We start from the raw sequence: 22,383 nt of genomic DNA, 5'->3' as shown, positions 1-22,383 counted from the left end.
TCAGTGATTTAAGCAAATAAACACCCTGGCTATTAATTGAAGTTTTATGGTAGGCATATTGAGTGAACATTGTTTTACAAAGTAAAACACAGAGGAGAGGTAGGCTTTTGGCACTCGCCTGTGAGTGAGCTTCACATCATTGGGTGAGTCAGTGAAACTGGAAAGCTTTTTTAGGACTATAATTTCCTCCTCTTATTGTACAATATGTGTGTCTCCACACACCTAGGCCCTAGGCAATTGATGGATTCAAGACAAGGAAGTTTTTATTGATGTCAGATTCTCAATTTGTCAGTGTCTAAGTAGCCTGTCATTTTGATCATTTGTGGGGTTTTAAAATAGATTCTGTCAAAGTCTCCAGGCATGTAAAATGACATAGAATTGCATGAAATGCATTTAATAAAGGCAAAAAACTATCTTAGCTGGTCCCCATATGTGCAACTTCTGTAAGCACCTCTACTCTACTGCTCTATGCCACAAGGTTTTTCTTTTCTTCTCATGCATTCTGGTTCCTCAGAGCTCCCCAGGTTACGCTCCTCTCTCACTCACTTTAGTTCAGGTAGCTCCCGATTGACACTGAACACAGGTAATATTGACTCTAACCACCATATACTAAAATATCCACACAAGCCACTAGCCAGCAAGCTAGCCATATATCATGAGCTAGAACATTCTGAAAATTAGAATATATTATGAAGTTATTATTTGTATTTGACAAGGCAGCATCTTATTTTCCTGGGGTCCAGCAGCATTAAGGCAGTTATATACAATTTAAAATATTACATGACATTACATTTCATAACACTTTACCCAATACATTTAGTGTGTTTAAGATCATTGAAGATCATTTTTTATCGAGCTAGCAGATTTACATCAATAAAAATCAGTGATCAACTGGTAGCCTACCCTCTTTTTCCATTGTAAAAAAATGTGCCCCTTTTTTTTTTTTTTTGAGCACCTACCTCCTGAAAGGTCTGTGCACAGCCCTGCATGACATTCTACAACAATTTTAGTCATCTCAATTCTATATCAACTTTTTTGTTCCTAATATCTTTCATCACTGCTTGAGCAGTGGAGTCTATAGAAACACATCAAGTCAGGAGAGCACTGCACCTAATATCTAATAATGATCGAGATGGGGATTGATGTCTGGTGGTTTGGTGTTTGGTGCTAGGTATATTCACATACAGGACACACAGTTAAAAAACGTCTTATCAATGCCGTCATGTCTCTTGAGCTTTTGACCTAAATTATCACATCCTGTTTGAAGTTAAAAAAAAATATATAAAAATCCAGCGCTGTAGCGAGGTATTTCTGAAGTGGGGCAGGAAGTATGCTGGTGGGAACTATAACCCCTCAGAAAGTCTGACTTGGTCTTGTCTACAGCTCCTCTCTCTGCCCACCTTGGTGATGCTACACGTCTCCCTCCAGATACAGTCATGTTCCAGAGAGAACCTCATGGCAACACAGCCCACCAAGGTCACAGCACAGAGGGAAACTGTAGATTCACCCACAGAGGAAACTTTAACACAGACAAGAGGAAGTAGTTCAGTAAACCCACACACCACACTCAGTGACTCATTTATTTGTTTGTGGGCCCCCGGGATTTTTTTTTTTAATTGTGAGGGCCCACTCCGCTACCTACATAGCTACTGTGCTGAGTTCTCCGCTGTCCCCACCTCACGTTGATCGTCTTTGTCTCGTCTCTGGTGTGGACTACAAACTTCGTGTTGTATACAACACTGTTCGAACTATTTCATTCCCTCAGTAGGCTACAAAGCATAAGCACGATTTCCTACGAACTGCATGTTGTACACAACACTGTTCGAACTATTGCATTCCATGCCCCAGTAAGCATAAGCGCGATTTACTGTTTTTTTTTTTTTTCAGATGGAGAGTAGGCTACAGTACATGCCACGAAATACATTATCGACATTTTCGTATAAACGCTGTTGTCAGTATTGCAAACATAAGCACGACACAAACAGGCAGTCTAGCGATTTCATGTTCTTAAAAACTGCTGAGTTACATGCCCCTATTTACTCTCGCCATAATAACGATGCATATACGGCATAACTATGGCACCGGGTAATGCAAACCGAACTCGCTCATTGTCAGACTATGTTTACCGGTCTGGATACACGCTCGCTGCCTAGAACGTTCGGCAGCTCAGAGGTGGAAAGCAGCAAGTAACAGACACGCAGTGTAATTAGCGTTTTGAATGTTATTTTTTTCATCACCGTTACAAACATTGTCTAGACTGAGCAGGCAGACAGTAAAGTAGTGTTCATTTTTCAGGTACTACAATATGGCAGCAACTATAAAGATTAGCCTACATCCTCACACAAACCGCTGATAGTTTTTTCTCCAAAGTATAGAGACGACGTCCTGCTTGTGCAACTGGAATATAAGTTACAACAAAAGAGAGAAGGTTGTAGCCTTTTTAATATATATGTTTTGAAATGTTCTTTCAAATATCCGCAGGGTGTGTATTTCAGCTGTTCAGAAGAGGGTGCGTAAAGACCAAAACTTAAAGGGAGTGTGAATGTGTGCGTAAAATAACACATGCGCACAGCGTGATCCGGATCCTTATTACTTCTCGATCACACCGATCGAGTAGTGGTGGTGCTGGTGCAAAATGGTATGCAGCATCATCTGGACATGTGTGCAACAAAAGTTCAACATCCCCCTGCTACCATTTCTGTCATGCCGTCTACACATACAGTTTGATAAATCCAACATATGCACCACACCGAACGTACTGCAACTGCCTCTGCAATGCAATGCTGCAAGCAAACGCAGCGTTTCATTGGAAATGAATGTAATTCTGGTGGTGTGATCGAAGCGTTAGCTTTAAGAAAGTAGAAAGCGTTTTCCGGAGGCGTGGGTGAGGCGTGGGCGAAAACTCCTTATCTGTAGCCACAGCCTAAAGATTTATATATTTTTAAATATAGATAGTGAATCGAGGAATAAATACACAGTGAATAACAATAACATGGCTATATACATGGAGTACCAGTACTGAGTCGATGTGCAGGGGTACGAGTTAATTGAGGTAGCTACAATATGTGGACAATATGGACAACCCTTCAATTGAGTGGTTTCGGCTATTTCAGCCCCATCCATTGCTGACAGGTGTATAAAATCGAGCACACAGCCATGCAATCTACATAGACAAACATTAGCAGTAGAATGGTCCTACTGAAGAGCTCAGTGACTTTCAATGTGGTACCGTCATAGGATGCCACCTTTCCAACAAGTCAGTTTGTCAAGTTTCTGCCCTGCTAGAGCTGCCCTGATCAACTGTAAGTGCTGTTATTGCGAAGTGGAAACTTCTAGGAGAAACAACGTCTCAGCCACAAATTGGTAGGCCACACAAGCTCACAGAACAGGACTGCTAACTACTGAAGCGTGTAGCGCATAAAAAAAATCTGTCCTCGGTTGCAACACAGTTCCAAACTGCCCCTGGAAGCAATGTCAGCATAAGAACTAGGATTGCAAAGGGTCGGAAACTTTCCGGTAAATTTCTGGAATTTTTCCATGTGAAGTTAAGCCCTGTAATTTTGGTAATTTTGCTTACATTCATCAAAAAAGTTAGCTTATAACAGTGAACCTTGAGCCATCCTCAACAAGGTTGGAATGTGACAGTGAAGATGAGGCTTCAGAGTCTGACGCTCAAGAGGTGGACATTGAGGAGGTCCAGGGAGATGACAACCAAAGCTTTAGTTTCTAGACTATCATTTTACAGATGTATGTTGAAAACGTTTTTGGGAGATGCGATGGATCATTGGGGATCATTCAATATTCCCTTTTGTTGTTCAGCGAAATCATCCCATGTGAATAGTCAACTCATTTAATTAAAGTTCAATTCGTAACTAAATATTCGTTTTTATTTCTATTTGAAGGATGTAATCATTTGCAATTATGTCTACTTGTGATAAAGTAAAAGGTTTATGTTTCTGTCTCCATTTGATATGGTAAATAAACTCAGCAAAAAAAGAAACAGCTCTCTTTCAGGACCCTGTCTTTCAAAGATAATTCGCAAAAATCCAAATAACTTCACAGATCTTCATTGTAAAGGGTTTAAACACCGTTTCCCATGCTTGTTCAATGAATCATAAACAAGTAATGAACATTCACCTGTGGAACGGTCGTTTAGACACTAACAGCTTACAGATGCATAATATGTCATGTGAAACTGTGTAGAATTGTAGGAATTGCCTTATAAAATGTATTTTAAACAGTAACTCACTGATTAAAACAGTAACTCTCACTGAGCCTGAAGAATGAAGTTACCAAACAGTGATTGTTTTTTGGGGGGGGGGCATTACCGCAGACCACATTAGCTATTGTCAGAGACAACCAGCCAGAGACATCCAACCCATAAACCGTTTGAACAGGCCCAGATGTTCAGGGTAAAGCCCTTTCGTGATGCTACACCATTCAAACACAGACATAGCCATCAAAGGCAGACTTTACTTGGTCTCCATAAGACATTTCTTTATTCATGTTTATCTAAAGCACATAGTCAATCTCTTCCGGAGCTGAAACGTCAAAGAGAGCAGTGAGAGAGTGGGCCACGTCTACAGTAAATACAGTATGTCATTCGCTGGCACTGGCACACCTGTGTGAAAAGTGTTTACTCTGTAACCTGACACATGCAGTCAGAACAAGTGAAGAACTAGACATACAGGATCACTAACACACTGCCTTTCTTTTTTTATTTTCTATGATCAAGGTTAGGAAGTGTGCCCAGGATGTACTGTAGGAAAGGTTATGTTTTGGTCTGTTTTATTAATAACGTGTTTAAGATAGCAAACGGAACACAGCCACAGTAGAAGTGCCAGCCTGGCTACAATAATGATAGCTTAAGGGTTTTCCTCCTCCTCTTCGTCTGAGGAGGAGGAGCAAGAAGGATCGGAGGACCAATGCGCAGCGTGGTAAGTGTCCATGGTTGTTTATTTAAAAACATAAACTGAACACTATGAATACAAAACAATAAACGTGAACAAACCGAAACAGTACCGTGTGGCGACAAACACAGACACGGAAACAAACAGTGAAACCCAGGCTACCTAAGTATGATTCTCAATCAGAGACAACTAACGACACCTGCCTCTGATTGAGAACCATACGATGCCGAAACATAGAAATCCCCAAATCATAGAAAAACAAACACAGACTGCCCACCGCAACTCACGCCCTGACCATACTAAATAACGTGAAAAAAACAAAGGAAATAAAGGTCAGAACGTGACAGATAGGGGATTTATGCATTTGGAGATTATTATCTCAGTGTCAGAGGTCAGAGGTAACCTTCAGAGGTAACCTGCCTAAGAACATGGTGGTAGCTAGTGGTCCCACAGGGACAGTCAGGGCACATGGGTATAGTAGTGACCTCCAGCAAGCACAACCAGTAGAGCCAGTCTGCAGGCCTGGGAACGGGGGGCACAGCAGATGCCAGAGGAGAGGATGAGAGGTTCAGAATGATGCCTACAGTCTTTGAATAAAACAGCCAATGAGAAAACTGGTGGATGAAGGGGAAGAGAAGGGAGGGTTGAGGATCCCTCAGTTAACTTCTCACACAGCAGGTGTGTCTCTATGAACTTCCATTCCTTTGTCCATGGTTCTGAAAACACTTTATTTGAAATGTTGCTGAGGTCTTTAATACTTGAGTCTGGCTGTATGAGAATCCCAGGTTCTGTCAGGTTATGTTGTCATCGCAGAGGCCTAAGTCGGCAGATCAGTCACGGGTCAAGAGCCAATCATTTCATTCTGAGTGGCGTGGAGCCAGAGCCATTGGCCAGGGCAGGCTAGTGAGAGGAGAGAGAGGCAAAATGTCCTCACAGGGAGACTGGAACACCACAACACCAAGCCAAGTGGAGAGAAAAGCCATAGGAAATGGTGTTTGTTGAGTTCAATCTGAATCTCAAGACCACCACCTTGGACAAACAGTGCCCTGAAAGAAGCCCAAGAACAAACAAGCAACTGTGTGAGTCACTAGTGGAATCACAAGACTAGTTTAGGAGCAAGAAAATACAGAGTGGGAGGGAGTGAAAATAAGAAAGGGAGAAGAAGGTGAAAGAGTGTTCTAGTTCATTAATAAATCCAGTAAATATTGTCATATAGTAGTTTTTAATATTGGTTTTGTCAATTGTTATGTAGTAGTTTGCAATATTAGTTTTGTCAATTGTTATGTAGTAGTTTGTAATATTAGTTTTGTCAATTGTTATGTAGTAGTTTGTAATATTGGTTTTGTCAATTGTTATGTAGTAGTTTGTAATATTAGTTTTGTCAATTGTTATGTAGTAGTTTGTAATATTGGTTTTGTCAATTGTTATGTAGTAGTTTGTAATATTGGTTTTGTCAATTGTTATGTAGTAGTTTGTAATATTGGTTGTTGTCACGGACGTTGCGCATAAACAGGAAAAAGTATGACAGAGACAGTATAGCAGCAGTCACAATGTGTTGTGAGTTAAGTAAGCTCTGGTCTGCATCACTGATTGCTACACTCGGGGGGGATAGTGAGAAAGTGGAAGGAAAGTGAAAAGTTGTCACTATGGCCAAGTGACATCGACCTCTTCACTCTTATGTGGAGGGAATTTAGTTGTGTGCTTGCCTCCCACACACACAATTAGGGCCCCCCGCAAAGAAAAACTCTCCACTCACACTAGTGACGTATGTGACATCACACATGGTCTACTTTCTATAATGCTCCTCTCAGAAGATATGTTTTCTGACACTTGCTTTTCACGTTTCATTCTAACTCCTGCCTGCAGTAGGTCACTGCTGCCACTTATTCTATTGATAAACCCTTTGTGATATTTCCCATTTCTTCTTTATTCCTAGAATCTCCTATCTTAACACATCATATAAAGGATTGTTGGTTGTGTGTCTATGATAAGCATAGAAAGAGACCCGTCGTCCAATTATCTTTTGATTTGCACAAAGCCTACATTCCACTTGTATCAAGTATTTTCTAAGCTTTCTCTCTCTCTCTCCCTATTTCTTTCTCTCACTCTCACCCCTTGAAGTTTCTGTCTGATCGTATTCTGAAAGCAGCGAGGGTGGTGTACAGTGCCTTGATAGAGCGTAACCCTGACCTGATCAGAGACAGAAAGCATCACCTGAAGAGCTACAGGTATGTATTGGGCCTCCTATATCAATGACTGCAATAACTATTGCTTTGTATAGTTCCCTTGTAGAGGTCTCACTCTCTCCTTACAGACAATGTTGTTCGGGGAAAGATCTTGTTGATTGGCTGATGAAGCTAAACAAATGCCTCCAATCAAGGAGCCAGGCAGTTGGAATGTGGCAAGTCCTGGTGGATGAAGGAATCATTGGTCATGGTAAATGAGTAACTGCAATTCTATCTTTCATCAAAGTTCAAAATTCTTAATCAAGCCATAGTAGTTTTGGTCATTGTAAGTTTTGTGATAGTTATAGTCCTTGTTTTTAACAAGTCCTCACTGTCATTAGAGTGGGTGAGAGTATTATCATAATCTATTATCAAATATGATCAGTGAGAATCAACTCCTCTCTGTGAGTGTAACAAAACTCAATGTCTCCTATGATCACAATGTAGTGAAGCAAGAGTTAAACTTCCATGACAAAGACACTCAATTTTACCGCTTCCTGGATTCGGAGTTTGGACTGAACCACTTGACTAATGAGAAGAATGCACTGAATCACACAGCCAATGAGAATCTCTACCTGAAACACACAAACCATGAGAAGGACCAATCAGACGAAGAGCTGCAGGAGGGTTTGTCGTTATTACTCCAGATGGGTCCAGATGCTCTTCTGACCATGATTTTACGTAAATGGTGAGTTACATTTTATTATAGTGTGTGTCTGAATCAAGTTTGTTTTACCCTTGAAGTCGAGGGGACAATGAACTTGTATTCTATCCTATCCTATCATAACCCATCCTATTCTAAATCATAGCCCGTGACAGTATTGTAACCTGCCCATATCCCTTCCAATCTGTAGCCCTAGCCAGCGAAGTGCCGAGGACCTGGAAGTGATCTATGAGGAGTTGCTTCATGTCAAGGCTGCTGCTCATCTCTCCACCTCCGTGAGTGACAGCATCCTGTTCTGTCCCTGGGCTGGCTGAGTCCTAAATGTCACACTTCCCTGTGTAGTGCACTACTTTTGAACAAGGCACATAGGGCTCTGGCCAAAAGTAGTAAACTCCATAGGGAATATGGTTCTATTTAGGATGCATACAGCCTGAGTCTAGTCAGAAGATGTTCAGAACGTTCTGTAGTAATAAGAAACTGCTACACCATGGGCCGTATTCAAAGTCTCAAGGGTAGGAGTACTGATACAGCGTCAGTTTTGCCTCATAGATCATAATGAATAAGATTATTTGGACGGGGGGAGGGGGGGGGGGGGGATCTGATTCTAGGTCACTACTCCTACTCTTAGACACTTTGTGAATTAAATATGGATCCAGTTCTTAGAAAGTGGATTGTGCCTCCTGTGGACTAGAAAACCTGCACATGATGACGGTTTCCCAGATCCAGATTAAGTCTACTCCTGGGATGCAAAAGCAATCCTCAATAGAGTATCAAAAGTGATTGAAAGTGGTTTTAAATCCAGGAATCCGTTTAATCTGGGTCCGAGAGGAGGAAGTGACCCTACTGTTTGTCCCATAGAGCTTTACACTGCCCCTCCCTCTGACCTCTCCCTGTTCAACCCTGTCTTGTTCCCTTTTCTTTTTCCTCCTGTAGGTGCGTAAGGAGTTGGCAGCAGTGTTGGTGTTTGAGTCCCATGCCAAAGCAGGCACAGTATGTGAGTGTGATAGTCTGTAATAGTCGTCTGTGATGTTTGTTTGAACTTTGGTGGGCCCACATAACTACCACAGTGCTATAGATGCTCTGTCTCTGTTTCCATCCTCCCCCTCACTGCAGTATTCAACTAACCTGTCCTTTAGGCAGAACTAATTATTCCTGCCACTGATGTAAAAACCTACTGAAACCCACTATAATATTTCAACGTCTTTATCTTGGACAATCAGTCCATTAGATTGTCAGAGAAAGCTGAGTATCGGCAGAGCTGACTGAAACGCCAACCTAAATGCCATTTGTACCTTTGTGAACATGGACAAGAAGATACAGACCACCAGTATTTTGCCTCCCAGCCATTTGTTTTTATTGGACTTAGTCAGTGGTGTAAAGTACATAAGTAAAAATACTTTAGAGTACTACTTAAGTCGTTTTTTGAGGTATTTGTACTGTACTTTACTGTTTATATTTTTGGCAGCTTTTACTTTTTCTTCACTACATTCCTAAAGAAAGTAATGTCATTTTTACTCCATACATTTTCCCTGATACCCAAAAGTAGTCGTTACATTTTGACAAGAAAATGGTCCAATTCACACACTTATCAAGAGAACATCCCTGGTCATCTCTACTGCCTCTGATCTGGCAGACTCACTAAATACACATGCTTTTTTTGTAAATGATGTCTGAGTGTTGGAGTGTGACCCTGGCTATCCATAAATAAAATAAAAAAACAAGAAAATTGTGCCATCTGGTTTGCTTAATATAAGGACGTTGAAATGATTAATACTTTTACTTTTACTTTTGATACTTAAGTATATTTAAAACCAAATACTTTTAGACTTTTACTGAAGTAGTATTTTACTGGGTGACTTTCACTTGAGTAATTTTCTATTAAGGTTTCATTACTTTTACTCAAGTATGACAATTGAGTACCTTTTCCACCACTGGACTTAGTGTCCTTTGGCACATCATTACCTGTGAAGGTGTTTGACTTAGTGCCCTTTGGCACATCATTACCTGTGAAGGTGTTTGACTTAGTGCCCTTTGGCACATCATTACCTGTGAAGGTGTTTGACTTAGATGCAGGTGTGTGAGGGAGAGAGACTGGTGTGATTAACCCTGTATATGTGTCTCCGTGTTTCTCAGTGTTCAGTCAGGGAGACAAAGGTACTTCCTGGTACATCATCTGGAAGGGCTCAGTCAATGTCATCACACATGGAAAGGTAAGGCCATTACCCCAAGTCTCTTATTTGTTTACAATTCTTTAGTATACACACTTTTGATACATATTAGGATACTACATTTGAATTGTATTCACACTGTACTTACAGTTACATAGTTATACCTTGTGTGTGTACGTGCATGTATGTGATGCAGGGCCTGGTGACGACGTTACATGAGGGAGAAGACTTTGGGCAGCTGGCCCTGGTGAACGATGCTCCCAGAGCAGCCACCATCATCCTGAGAGAGGACAACTGCCACTTCCTACGAGTCGACAAACAGGACTTCATACGCATCCTCAAGGTGGGTTTGGTCACAACCTGATGTTGTGTACATATGGTATTCATACTGATGAGTACTGTCCTGCGTGCATTTATACAGTATGTGTGTAAGTACATACAGTCTGTATGACTGTGTTTCAGGATGTGGAGGCTAACACTGTGCGTCTGGAGGAACATGGAAAAGCTGTGCTGGTGCTGGAGAAGGCTGAGTCGACCAATCAGGGAGGGACAGGAAACATCAGCAAGTAAGGCACGCACACCTCTCATACAGCATACTGTATTAAACAGTTAAACAAGCACTTTTAGAATCATCATTCAACCTTAATGAACACACTCATCCAAGGCGTTATTAATCCAATGTCATGTAAACACATTTCTTTGCTGTAGAGTGTACGTTTCAGTACCATTTTTGTGGACAGTGTTGTTAACTGTGACAATTACCTGCTCACCTATTGTTGATTCAACACATACATGGATTTCAACCCTGTTCAGTTGAATGGATTGCACTTTATCTCACCTCAAGTGTTTTAACAAACGTTGGGTTTAATGAATGTGATGCTGGTGATGCTGACTGACTGCCTCTTTAGTAAAGTGTCTGCCTGTTGCTCTCTACACACCTACACACATACTTATACTCTCTTCTTCTTCCTGTCTTCCCTTTCTATCTCTCTTGCTCTCTCTCCCTCTGTCTCCCTCTCCCACAAACACACAGGTATACGGTGATGTCTGGAACACCAGAGAAGATCCTAGAACACCTGCTTGAGACAGTGAAGTTGGATACTAATGGCAATGATGCTATAGGTATGATGCTATAGGTATGATACTGTAGGTATTATGCTATAGGTAGGATGCTATATGGCTTGCCTTAGTCCAAACATCTCTCTACTATAGTGGCTGAGCCCCTCTATGTCAGTAGACCACTGACATATTCCCACTGTTTTATGTTCAAAGAACAGGAGTACCTCTTTTAAGACACACTATAGTGAACAATCTGGTGACCAGGATGAACATACAGTAGCTTCACCTCTGAATCGTCAGCCAAACTTTAAAGATAGTTTTATGGGAACTGTTTGTTTGGGTCATTCACATGAAACAGCCAACAACGACAGAAAAAAACAGGCAGAATCAGGTCAGTCACATTCCTGGCTATATATTATATCTCCGCTAAAAGCCAACATCAGATGACTCAAATTGTTCCTGTGTTTTTCAGGTAGGAACCACGGGGACTGCGGGAGGGACACATAATCCCATTAGGCCTTGTTAGTGTGTTATGTGTTGTTCTGTCTGTGTGCCTACAGATCCCTGCGTGAGTGACTTCCTACTGACCCACAGGGTCTTCATGCCCTCCAGCCAGCTCTGCCCGGCCCTACAACAGCAATATCCTTTATGATGACAATGCCATAAGTTGTTGTGTTTATTTTTATTTACTATGCCTCAATTCAATCAGATCAAGTGTTAACCGGCATTGGCAGACATCCTTATAGCAGATGTTTTGGCAGTGTATTTTAAATGTTGTTATTTAACCTTTATTTAACTAGGCAAGTCAGTTAAGAACAAATTCTTATTTACAATGCCAGCCTAGGAACAGTGGGTTAACTGCCTTGTTCAGGAGCAGAACGACCGATTTTTAATTTGTCAGCTCGTGGATTCGATTTAGCAACCTTTCGGTTACTGGCCCAACACTCTAACCACTAGGCTACCTGCTGCCCCTATGGGCTGAGCTTGTGTGTCACAAACCATCCCTTTCCTTATTATACCTACCGCGTTAGAAGCTCAAACGGTAGCAGAAAGTGTAGACATGTTTTCATGTTAATTTGGATGGGGGGGATTTATAGATTCTCAGTCTAATCGAGGTGTAGAACATAGAATATCACGCATTCAAGTGCTTGAACTTGTAACACAGATGCATGAACTTCTAACATGGCTGCATGGGATTTGTCAGATTATAAAAAAATGGTGGTTTTGTTGCATCCAATAGTAGCGTCCTTGATAAGATAAAGGAGCCACTTGTGGATTTGACGCTTTTGACAGCTCTAACGCAGTTCCACCTCCGAAATCTACTAGAATCTAGCATTTACATTATGTCTCGATAAAGAGACAACAATTTGTCCTTATAAAGGGAAAGCCAGCCATGTCGTGGAAACCGACGACTCGCTCCTGGACGAGCTAAACACCTTATTTGAGGAAAACACAGAGCCGCCAACGTGGGACAGCGCCGTTCATGAGGACCGTGAGCTCTCAATTTGCATACCGCCCCAACAGATCCATGGATGACGCAATCACCATCGCAGTGCACACTGCCCTATCCCATCTGGACATGAGGAATACCTATGTAAGAATGCTGTTCATTGACTACAGCTCAGCCTTCAACACCATAGTGCCCTTCAAGCTCATCACTTCGCTTGGAGCCATTGGTCTGAACCCCGACCTGTGAAACTTGTTCCTGGACTTCCTGACAGGCCAACCCCAGGTAGCAACACCTCCGCCACGCTGTTCCTCAACACGGGGGCCCCACAAGGGTGCGTGCTCAGCCCCCTCCTGTACTCCCTGTTCACCCATGACTGCGTAGCCACGCACTTCTCCAACTCAATCATCAAGTTTGCTGACGATACAACAGTGGTAGGCCTGATTAACAACAATGACGAGACAGCCATGGCGGAGTGGTGCCAGGAAAATAACCTCTCCTTCAACGTCAACAAAATGAAGGCTCTGATTGTGGACTTCAGGAGACAGCAGAGAGAGCACACCCCCATCCACATCAACTGGGCTGCAGTGGAGAGGGTGAAAAGCTTCACGTTCCTCGGCATGGAAAGGGTGAAAGGTTTCACGTTCCTCGGCATGCAAATCACTGACAACCTGAAATGGTCCATCCACACAGGTGAAGAAGGCGCAACAGAAATTTGTCTTGGCCCCCTGATCCACGGCCTGTCCACTCCGCTACCATCAAGAAGGCGGAAACAGTACAGGTGCATCAAAGCTGGGACCGAGAGACTGAAAAACAGCTTCTATCTCCAGCTCCTATCGGACTGTTAAATAGTCACCACTAACCGGCCTCCGCCCAGTGCCCTGCCCTGAACTTAGTCACTGTTATTAGCCGGCTTCCACTCGGTACTCTATTCTGCACCTTAGAGACTGCTGCCCTATGTACATAGTCATTGAACACTGGCCATACAGTGCATTCGGGATAGTATTCAGACCCCTTGACTTTTCCACGTTACAGCCTCGTTTTAAAATTGATTCAATTGTTTGTTTTTTCTTTTCAATCTATACGCAATACCTCATAATAAGAAATGGAAATATCACATTTACAGAAGAATTCAGAGCCTTTACCCAGTACTTTGTTTTTAGCACCTTTGGCAGTGATTACAGCCTTGATTCTTCTTGGGTATGATGCTACAAGCTTGGCACACCTGTATTTGGGGAGTTTCTCCCCTTCTTCTCTGCAGATCCTCTCAAGCTTTGTCAGGTTGGATGGGGAGCATTGCTGCACAGCTATTTTCAGGTCTCTCCAGAGATGTTCGTTCGGATTTAAGTCCAGGTTCTGGCTGGGCTACTCAAGGACATTCAGAGACTTGTCCCGAAGCCACTCCTGCGTTGTCTTGGCTGTGAGCTTAGGGTCATTGTGCTGTTTGAAGGTGAACCTTGGCCCCAGTCTGAGGTACTGAGCACTTTGGGGCAGGTTTTCATTAAGGGTTTCTCTGTACTTTGCTCCGTTCATCTTTCCCTCGATCCTGACTAGTCTCCCAGTTCCTGCTGCTGAAAAACATCCCACAGCATGATGCTGCCACCACCATGCTTCACCGTAGGGATGGTGCCAGGTTTCCTCCAGACGTTGTAACGCTTGGCATTCAGGCCAAAGAGTTTAATTTTGGATTCATCAGACTAGAGAATCTTGTTTCTCATGGTCTGAGAGGCCTTTTGGCAAACTCCAAGCGGACTGTCATGTGCCTTTTACTGAGGTGTGGCTTCTGTCTGGCCACTCTACCATAAAGGCTTGATTGGTGGAGTGCTGCAGAGATGGTTGTAGTTCTAGAATGTTCTCCCATCTCCACAGAGGAACTCTAGAGCTCTGTCAGAGTGACCATCGTGTTCTTGGTCACCTCCCTGACCAAGGCCCTTCTCCCCCGATTGCTCAGTATGACCGGGCGGCCAACTCTAGGAAGAGTCTTGGTGGTTCCAAACTTCTTCCATTTAAGAATGATGGAGGCCACTGTGTTCTTGGGGACTTTCAGTGCTGCAGAAATGTTTTTAATCCTGTCTCTGAGCTCTACGGACAATTCCTTCGACCTCATGGCTTGGTTTTTGCCCTGACATGTACTGTCAACTGTGGGACCTTATATAGACAGGTGTGTGCCTTTCCAAATCATGTCCAATCAATTGAATTTACCACAGTCTCCAATCTGTAAGGACCGACGCTAAATATGAGAAGCAGGTACTGGGAGTTGACATTTAATATGGAACAGACAGGCAACAAACCAGGAAAAGCATCAGCACAGGGGAAAAGCATCAGCACAATGGTAAACAGGGACATATGACAAATAATGCTGCAGCAGGGAATAGAGCGGGGAACTAGACAGATATAAGTGTGGTAATGACAGAGGTGATTGAGTCCAGGTGTGTCCAATAATCGCTGATGTGCGTGACGGGGGAAGGCAGGTGTGCGTACAGATGGTGGCAGGATAGCGTAATGCTGGGGAGCCTGGCGCCTTCGCCCGCCAGGGAGGGAGAGCAGGAGCAGGCGTGACAGTACCCCTCCCTCTAGGGGCGCCACCCGGTGTCCCACCTGGGCAAGCCTGACGGGCTGGCCGAGGCACGGGCGCTGGGCATGCCGGCAGGGCGTAAATTCCCGACGAACCGGCAGAGGCATAGCAGCCTGACGATCCGGCTGTGGCGTGAACGCTTGTCTATCCCGCTGCGGCGTGGAAGCCCGATGATCCGGCTGAGGCGTAGCAGCCTGATGAGCAGTCTGGGCGTAAAAACCTGACAATCAGGCTGAGGCCCGACGTGGGATGGGCGCCTTCTGACCCAACCGGGGCAAGAACCTCTCGAGCCAACTAGGGCATGACAGCTCGACAAGCTGGCTTAAGCACCCCCAGTTCCATCGGTGTCGGCCGCCGGAACCAACATCACCACCAACCGGAACGCCAGCACTCCCTGATGCTTCGTTAGATGGCTGCAGCATTCTGTAAGGACCGACGCTGGAGATGAGAAGCAGATACGGGGAGTTTATATTTAATACAAAACAGACAGGCAACAAACCAGGAATTAATGCTGCAACAGGGAATAAAGTGTGGAACCAGACAGATATAGGGGAGGTAATGACAGAGGTGATTGAGTCCAGGTGAGTCCATTAATCGCTGACGCACGTGACGGGGAAAGGCTGGTGTGCATACTGAAGGTGGCGGGAGTGCGTAATGCTGGGGAGCCTGGCGCCTTCGCATGCCAGGGAGGGAGAGCGGGAGCAGGCGTGACACAATCAAACATTTCAAGGATTAACAATAGAAACAGGATGCACCTGAGCTCAATTTCCAGTCTCATAGCAAAGGGTCTGAATACTTATGTAAATAAGGCATTTCTGTTTTTATTTATAATACATTTGCAAACATTTCAAAAAAACTGTTTTCCCGTTGTCGTTATGGGGTATTGTGTTTAGATTGAGGATATTTAAAATAAAAAAAAATTAAAAAGATTTTAGAATAAGGCTGTAAATTATCAAAATGTGGAACTAAGTCAAGGGGTCTGAATACTTTCAGGGGGGGGGGGGGGGGGGGGGGGGGGGGGGGGGGGGGGGGGGGGGGGGGGGTTGTGTGTATTGTTTTGTTTTCTTAGGTATACTGCACTGTTGGAGCTACAAACATAAGCATTTTGCTGCACCTGCAATAACATCTGCATAATATATATGTACGGGACCAATACATTCTGATTTAAGTGGATCACATACCCACCATTTTTGGGAGTATTTTTAATTGGTCTACCAAAAACAAATGAAACATTTGAAATGTTATTAAATGAAATAAATTAAACAAATTAACATAATTTAACCAAAGCATCCAGCTCCTCAAACTGAAGAGACAGACTAGCGTCTCTTCAGTCGACAGGAGCTCAGACAGCGATCTAGGACTAGAATAGCTGTGTTAAGTTGTTGTTCAGATGGGTAGGTTCCCTTCCTTAACCTTGAGTGCACTTACCTTGCCGAGCCGTCTGAGGGCTCAGAGCTGGAGAAGGCAGCCTACGCCCTCAACACCAAGCAAAAGATAGTGAAGCTGATTGGCCAGTGGGTGGCGCTGTTCAGCCAGATGCTCAAAGACGACCCCATCGCTGTTGACTTCCTGGAGGTGAGTGAGTTAGGTATGAACACACACAGAAATGATGTGTATGTACAGATATGTACAGTTTAGGATCATAATTTGACACAGTTTGCTTCAGCAACAGAAAATGTGAATTATTATGTGGATATTAATTATTGAAAAAATTGTTGCAGGGGTTGATACATTTTTTGCTAGGGCAAATCAAGACTGACATTTTAAAGTGGAAATTAGAAGTCTTTGTAAACCTTGAATACATTACAAGTTTACATTTCCTGCTGTGCAGAAGAATTCTCAGCAACAAATGAGTGATCAAATTAAGTGATCAAATTACATCTGTAGATGATCTACACAGGATCAAAAATAGCAGTCTTATATTAATGTTATTTATCCAAATATAAGGCTCTGAAAAGTAGATAATATAGAACATATTGTATGCATGACAGACGCTGAGGAAAGAGGTGTCAGGTGACTCCCGTCTGTCCAGTATGCTGAGAGAGCAGCTCAGAGACAGGAGGAGAACCAGAGTGTGAGTAGGAACACATCACCCAGTCAGTCTGTCATATAGAATAACCGACCAGGTGAATGAATGAGGTCAAGATACCTGTTATATATCATGGGTTGGATTGGATATTAATGGTGTGACTTCAGTAATGTGAAACTTAAGTTATGTCTATTTCTATGTACTGTACTCACATTTTGAGAGGCTCACATACCCAACATTTATGGCAGTGTATTTTTTCATCTGTCTACCAAAACAAATTAACAAGGCATCTAGCTCCCCCTGCTGAAGAGACAGACGACAGAAGCAGCCAAGTTGTTAACATTATGAAGTATTGTAACTAGGATGATGGGAGTATTTCTAGCATGTAGATTATAATGCAAATCATTTAGCGTTTTTGTATTTTTCAATATCTTTCCAGGCTGGAAAATGGTTTTGGGTCACTGGCAAGGGTAAGTTACTTTATAATAATAATTATAATAATAATAATATGCTTATAATGAATCATCTTGGTTAACCCAGAACTAAAATCTTGTGTAATTTTGTCAGATTCTCAAGTTATGTTTTAGTAGTCTGTCCACGAGAGTACATGCTCAATAAAGATCACTTGCGCACGCACACATACACTATATATACAAAAGTATGTGTTACATTGATGCTGTTGACCCGGATCACTGGTTGCTGCGGAAAAGGAGGAAGGTCAAAAGGGGGGTGAGTGTAACGGATGTGAAACGGCTAGCTAGTCAGCGGTGGTGCGCGCTAAATAGCGTTTCAATCGGTGACGTCACTTGCTCTGAGACCTTGGAGTAGTGGTTCCCCTTGCTCTGCAAGGGCCGCGGCTTTTGTGGAGCGATGGGTAACGATGCTTTGTGGGTGACTGTTGTTGATGTGTGCAGGTCCCTGGTTCGCGCCTGGGTATGAAGGGACGGTCTAAAGTTATACTGTTACACGTAATGCCAAGCGTCAGCTGGAGTGGTGTAAAACTCACCACCATTGGACTCTGGAACAGTGGAAACGTTCGACAGACAAATCTGGGTTTGGTGGATGCCAGGAGAACGCTACCTGCCCCAATGCATTGTGCCAACTGTAAAATTTGGTGGAGGAGGAATAATGGTCTGGGGCTGTTTTTCATGGTTTGGGCTAGGCCCCTTAGTTCCAGTGAAGGGAAATCTTAACACTACAGCAGCGTACAATGACATTCTGGACGATTCTGTGCAAAAAGTTTGGGGAAGGCCATTTCCTGTTTCAGCATGACAATGCTCTCGTGCATGAAGCGATGTCCATACAGAAATGGTTTGTCGAGATTGGTGTGTAAGAACTTGACTGGCCTGCACAGAGCACTGACTTCAACCCGATCAAACACTTTTGGGATGAATTGTAACTCCGACTGTGAGCCAGGCCTAATCGCCCAACATCAGTGCCGACCTCACTAATGCTGTTGTGGCTGAATGGAAGTCCCCGCTGCAATGTTCCAACATCTAGTGGAAAGTCTTCCCAGAAGAGCGGAGACTGTTATTAGAGCAAAGGGGGGACCAACTTCATATTAATTCCCATGATTTTGGAATGAGATGTTCGACGAGCAGGTGTCCACATACTTCTGGTCATGTAGTGTACTTCTGCTCCTCTGGTTATTACCACATTACATGCCCCCTTTACTTAGGCAGATTGTGAGATAACAGAAATTCTGGAAAAGTAGACAGCACATAACGCCTCCCTGAGCTAAAAGATATAAAAGTATAACAAACATAGAGAAATTAAAAGCCACAGTTGTGACTGACGTACTCTGTGTGTTATTTGTCACCATCAGTTTGACTGGTTCTCCAGTTGTGAGGAGCCAGTAGGGAAGTGCCTGCCAATCAGATCACAGGACAAAGGTCAGTGAGACTACTACGAGTTATGTCAACCATAGCATGATAATAACTATGTCTTGAATAGTATGGTAATGTCCTGAACTATGCCTTTTCTATAATGACACAAAAGGCTAAATGTTTTACTGTTTATTGCTATTGGTTAAACATTCACAACCCACTGTAACCATGAAAGGCACTTACAGATTGGTCGGTATTAATGATTGTTTCTATGCTTTGTTTTAATGCAAAATGTCTTCTCCCATGTCTCTGTGTTTCCTAGTATTGTATGAGATATTTCGGCCAGACCATACGTCAGTCACGCTGATGCTGCCAGTGAACACCTCTGTTCAGGAAGTGATGTCATCGCTGGTAAACCCAGGAGGAGACCACGTCCTGGTCAAAATGAATTCCAAGGGAGGTGGGTGGCTCTTCATGTCATCTGGAAGCAATTTGAATAACTTTTCTAAGATACAACTGTACAGGATATGCAATAAAGGCATTGCATGGTCAATCCATCGTCTGTATTGGCCGTGCAGCATTTACGGTGATACGGCCTCTGCAGAAGTCAGGGCATTCATACTTCTTGCTCTTCGTGGAGCATTGCAGAACTGATGTGACGAATGTTGTGTTTATTTATACAGAACCTTCCGCCCTCACCTACTGTCACCCAATCATGTCAATACGTTGCCCTCTACATTGTTACAAAATTCGAGAGGCGCATAGCGATGCGGTACGGAGCTTGATTGGGCCTCCGGAGGCTTCGCTATTGTGTCACACATACGAAGCCCACATTTTCAGATCGAGCATAAATTAGATTTTAGTTCCCTATCAGTTAATACACTTGATACAACATTATTCATAACGTTACGATTTTATATACACTACCGTTCAAAAGTTTGGGGTCACTTAGAAATGTCCTTGTTTTTGAAAGAAAAGCACATTATTTGTCTATTAAAATAACTTAAAATTGATCAGAAATACAGTGTAGACATTGTTAATGTTGTAAATGACTATTGTAGCTTGGAAACGGCAGATTTTTTATGGAGGTATGTTTTATTGAAATAATGTGTAGCGCTCAGTGAGTGCTGATACGTTGGGGAATGTCTGTGAGCTGTATTAAATGGTTTGTGTTTGCTGTATCATAGACAGGACTCAGCTGAAGCTGGATACAACAGCAGTCTACACCTCCCTGGGGCTGAATGAGAGACTGTTCCTCTGCTCCGCCAGCCAGGTGGAACAACTGGTGAGTCATAACCTCCCCTCATCACCTACTTATCCATTTCTGTCTGCTGTAAAAAAATATATATTTAAAAAATACCCATATTTAACTAGGCAAGTCAGTTAAGAACAAATTCTTACTTTCAGTGACGGCCTAGGACAGTGGGTTTAACTGCCTTGTTCAGGGGCAGAACGACAGATTTTTACCTTGTCAGCTCGGGGATTCAATCTTGCAACCTTTCGGTCACTTGTCCAACGCTCTAACCACTAGGCTACCTGCCTCCCAGTCAGAGATCAGTAGCTCACCACTGCTTATCAATATAAGATAACGTAGCCAATACTATACAACGGTGTAACTCCAAGGTGAAATGGTTTGACTATAGTCTAGATCAGTGGTTCCCAAACTTTTTATAGTCCCATACCCCTTCAAACATTCAACCTCCAGCTGCGTACCCCCTCTAGCACCACGGTCAGCACACTCTCAAATGTTTTTTTTGCCATGATTGTAAGCCTGCCACACACACACTATACAATACATTTATTAAACCTTAAGAGTGTGTTGTCACAACCCGGCTCATGGGAAGTGACAAAGAACTCTTATAGGACCAGGGCACAAATAATAATTTTACTCTTTATTTTAGCTTTTACTCTTTATTTAGCCATCTTACATCTTACTTATAACTATATTTGTTCATCGAAAATTGTGAATAACTAATGGAGAGACTCTCAGTCTTCAATCATTTTATACACATAGTCTGTGCCTGTATTTAGTTTTCATGCTAGTGAGGGCCGAGAATCCACTCACATAGGTACAAGGTTGCAAAGGGCATCAGTGTCTTAACAGCGCGATTTGCCAAAGCAGGATACTCTGAGCGCAGCCCAATCCAGAAATCTGGCAGTGGCTTCTGATTAAATTCAATTTTCACAGATTCGCTTGTTGCAATTTCGATGAGGCTCTCCTGTTCCGATATCGGTAAGTGGACTGGAGGCAGGGCATGAAAGGGATAACGAATCCAGTTGTTTGTGTCATCCGTTTCGGGAAACTACCTGCGTAATTACTCACCCAGCTCACTCAGGTGCTTCACTATATCACATTTGACATTGTCCGTAAGCTTGTTCATTTGCACACAAAAAAATCATACAATGCTGGAAGACCTGTGTGTTGTCCTTGTTAATGCAGACAGAGAAGAGCTCTAACTTCTTAATCATAGTCTCAATTTTGTCCCGCACATTGAATATAGTTGCGGAGAGTCCCTGTAATCCTAGATTTAGATCATTCAGGCGAGAAAAAACATCACCCAGATAGGCCAGTCGTGTGAGAAACTCGTCATCATGCAAGCTGTCAGACGAGTGAAAATTATGGTCAGTAAAGAAAACGTTAAGCTCGTCTCTCAATTTAAAAAAGTGTCAATACTTTGCCCCTTGATAACCAGCGCACTTCGGTATGTTGTAAAAGTGTTACATGGTCGCTGCCCATATCATTGCATAGTGTAGAAAATACACAAGAGTTCAGGGGATTTGCTTTAACAAAGTTAACCTTCTACACTGTAGTCTCAACGTCAACAGTGAAGAGGCGACACCGGGATGCTGGCCTTCTAGGCAGAGTTCCTCTGTCCAGCGTTGTGTTCTTTCCCCATATTTTCTTTTTATTGGCCAGTCTGAGATATGTTTTTTTCTTTGCAACTCTGCCCAGAAGGTCAGCATCCCAGAGTCTCCTCTTCACTGTTGACGTTGAGACTGATGTTTTGCGGGTACTGTTTAATGAAGCTGACAGTTGAGGACTTATCTGTTATCTGTTTCTCAAACTAGACACTCTACTGTACTTGTCCTCTTGCTCAGTTGTGCCTTGGGACCTCCCAGTCTTTCCATTTTGGTTAGGGCCAGTTTGTGCTGTTCTGTGAAGGGAGTAGTACACAGCGTTGTACGAGAGCTTCAGTTTCTTGGCAATTTCTCACATGGAATAGCCTTAATTTCTCAGAACAAGATTAGACTGAAGAGTTTCAGAAGAAAGGTCTTTGCTTCTGGCCATTGTGAGCCTGTAATCGAACCCCCAAATGCTGATGCTCCAGATACTCAACTAGTCTAAAGAAGGACAGTTTTATTGCTTCTTTAATCAGAACAACAGTTTTCAGCTGTGCTAACATAAATGCAAAAGGGTTTTCTAATGATCAATTAGCCTTTTAAAATGATAAACTCGGATTAGCTAACACAACATGCCAT

The 22,383-nt window shown here is 42.9% G+C and overlaps 1 protein-coding gene across 6 annotated transcripts in view; it reads left to right on the top strand.

Annotated features, from left to right (window-relative positions):
• Positions 1–22,383, top strand: part of LOC139416713 (rap guanine nucleotide exchange factor 3-like) — a 51,940-nt gene that overhangs the window by 14,887 nt on the left and 14,670 nt on the right. For all 6 annotated transcript variants that reach the window (XR_011635119.1, XM_071165708.1, XM_071165707.1 and 3 more), the window contains 16 exons: positions 7,032–7,138; positions 7,225–7,346; positions 7,583–7,823; positions 7,990–8,074; positions 8,733–8,793; positions 9,933–10,009; positions 10,164–10,310; positions 10,430–10,533; positions 11,001–11,089; positions 11,587–11,665; positions 16,473–16,623; positions 17,040–17,122; positions 17,517–17,547; positions 18,903–18,969; positions 19,226–19,363; positions 20,091–20,188. Coding sequence is in view for 5 of the 6 variants with exons in the window: in XM_071165708.1 (XP_071021809.1) it covers positions 7,032–7,138; positions 7,225–7,346; positions 7,583–7,823; positions 7,990–8,074; positions 8,733–8,793; positions 9,933–10,009; positions 10,164–10,310; positions 10,430–10,533; positions 11,001–11,089; positions 11,587–11,665; positions 16,473–16,623; positions 17,040–17,122; positions 17,517–17,547; positions 18,903–18,969; positions 19,226–19,363; positions 20,091–20,188 (1,680 nt within the window). In the remaining variant the exon portion in view is untranslated. The remainder of the gene's footprint in view (positions 1–7,031; positions 7,139–7,224; positions 7,347–7,582; positions 7,824–7,989; positions 8,075–8,732; positions 8,794–9,932; positions 10,010–10,163; positions 10,311–10,429; positions 10,534–11,000; positions 11,090–11,586; positions 11,666–16,472; positions 16,624–17,039; positions 17,123–17,516; positions 17,548–18,902; positions 18,970–19,225; positions 19,364–20,090; positions 20,189–22,383) is intronic.

The sequence above is a fragment of the Oncorhynchus clarkii genome, chromosome 9 (genome assembly GCF_045791955.1).
Source record: "Oncorhynchus clarkii lewisi isolate Uvic-CL-2024 chromosome 9, UVic_Ocla_1.0, whole genome shotgun sequence".
Classification (NCBI taxonomy): domain Eukaryota; kingdom Metazoa; phylum Chordata; class Actinopteri; order Salmoniformes; family Salmonidae; genus Oncorhynchus; species Oncorhynchus clarkii.
This window is presented reverse-complemented; position numbering and strand designations above follow the sequence as displayed.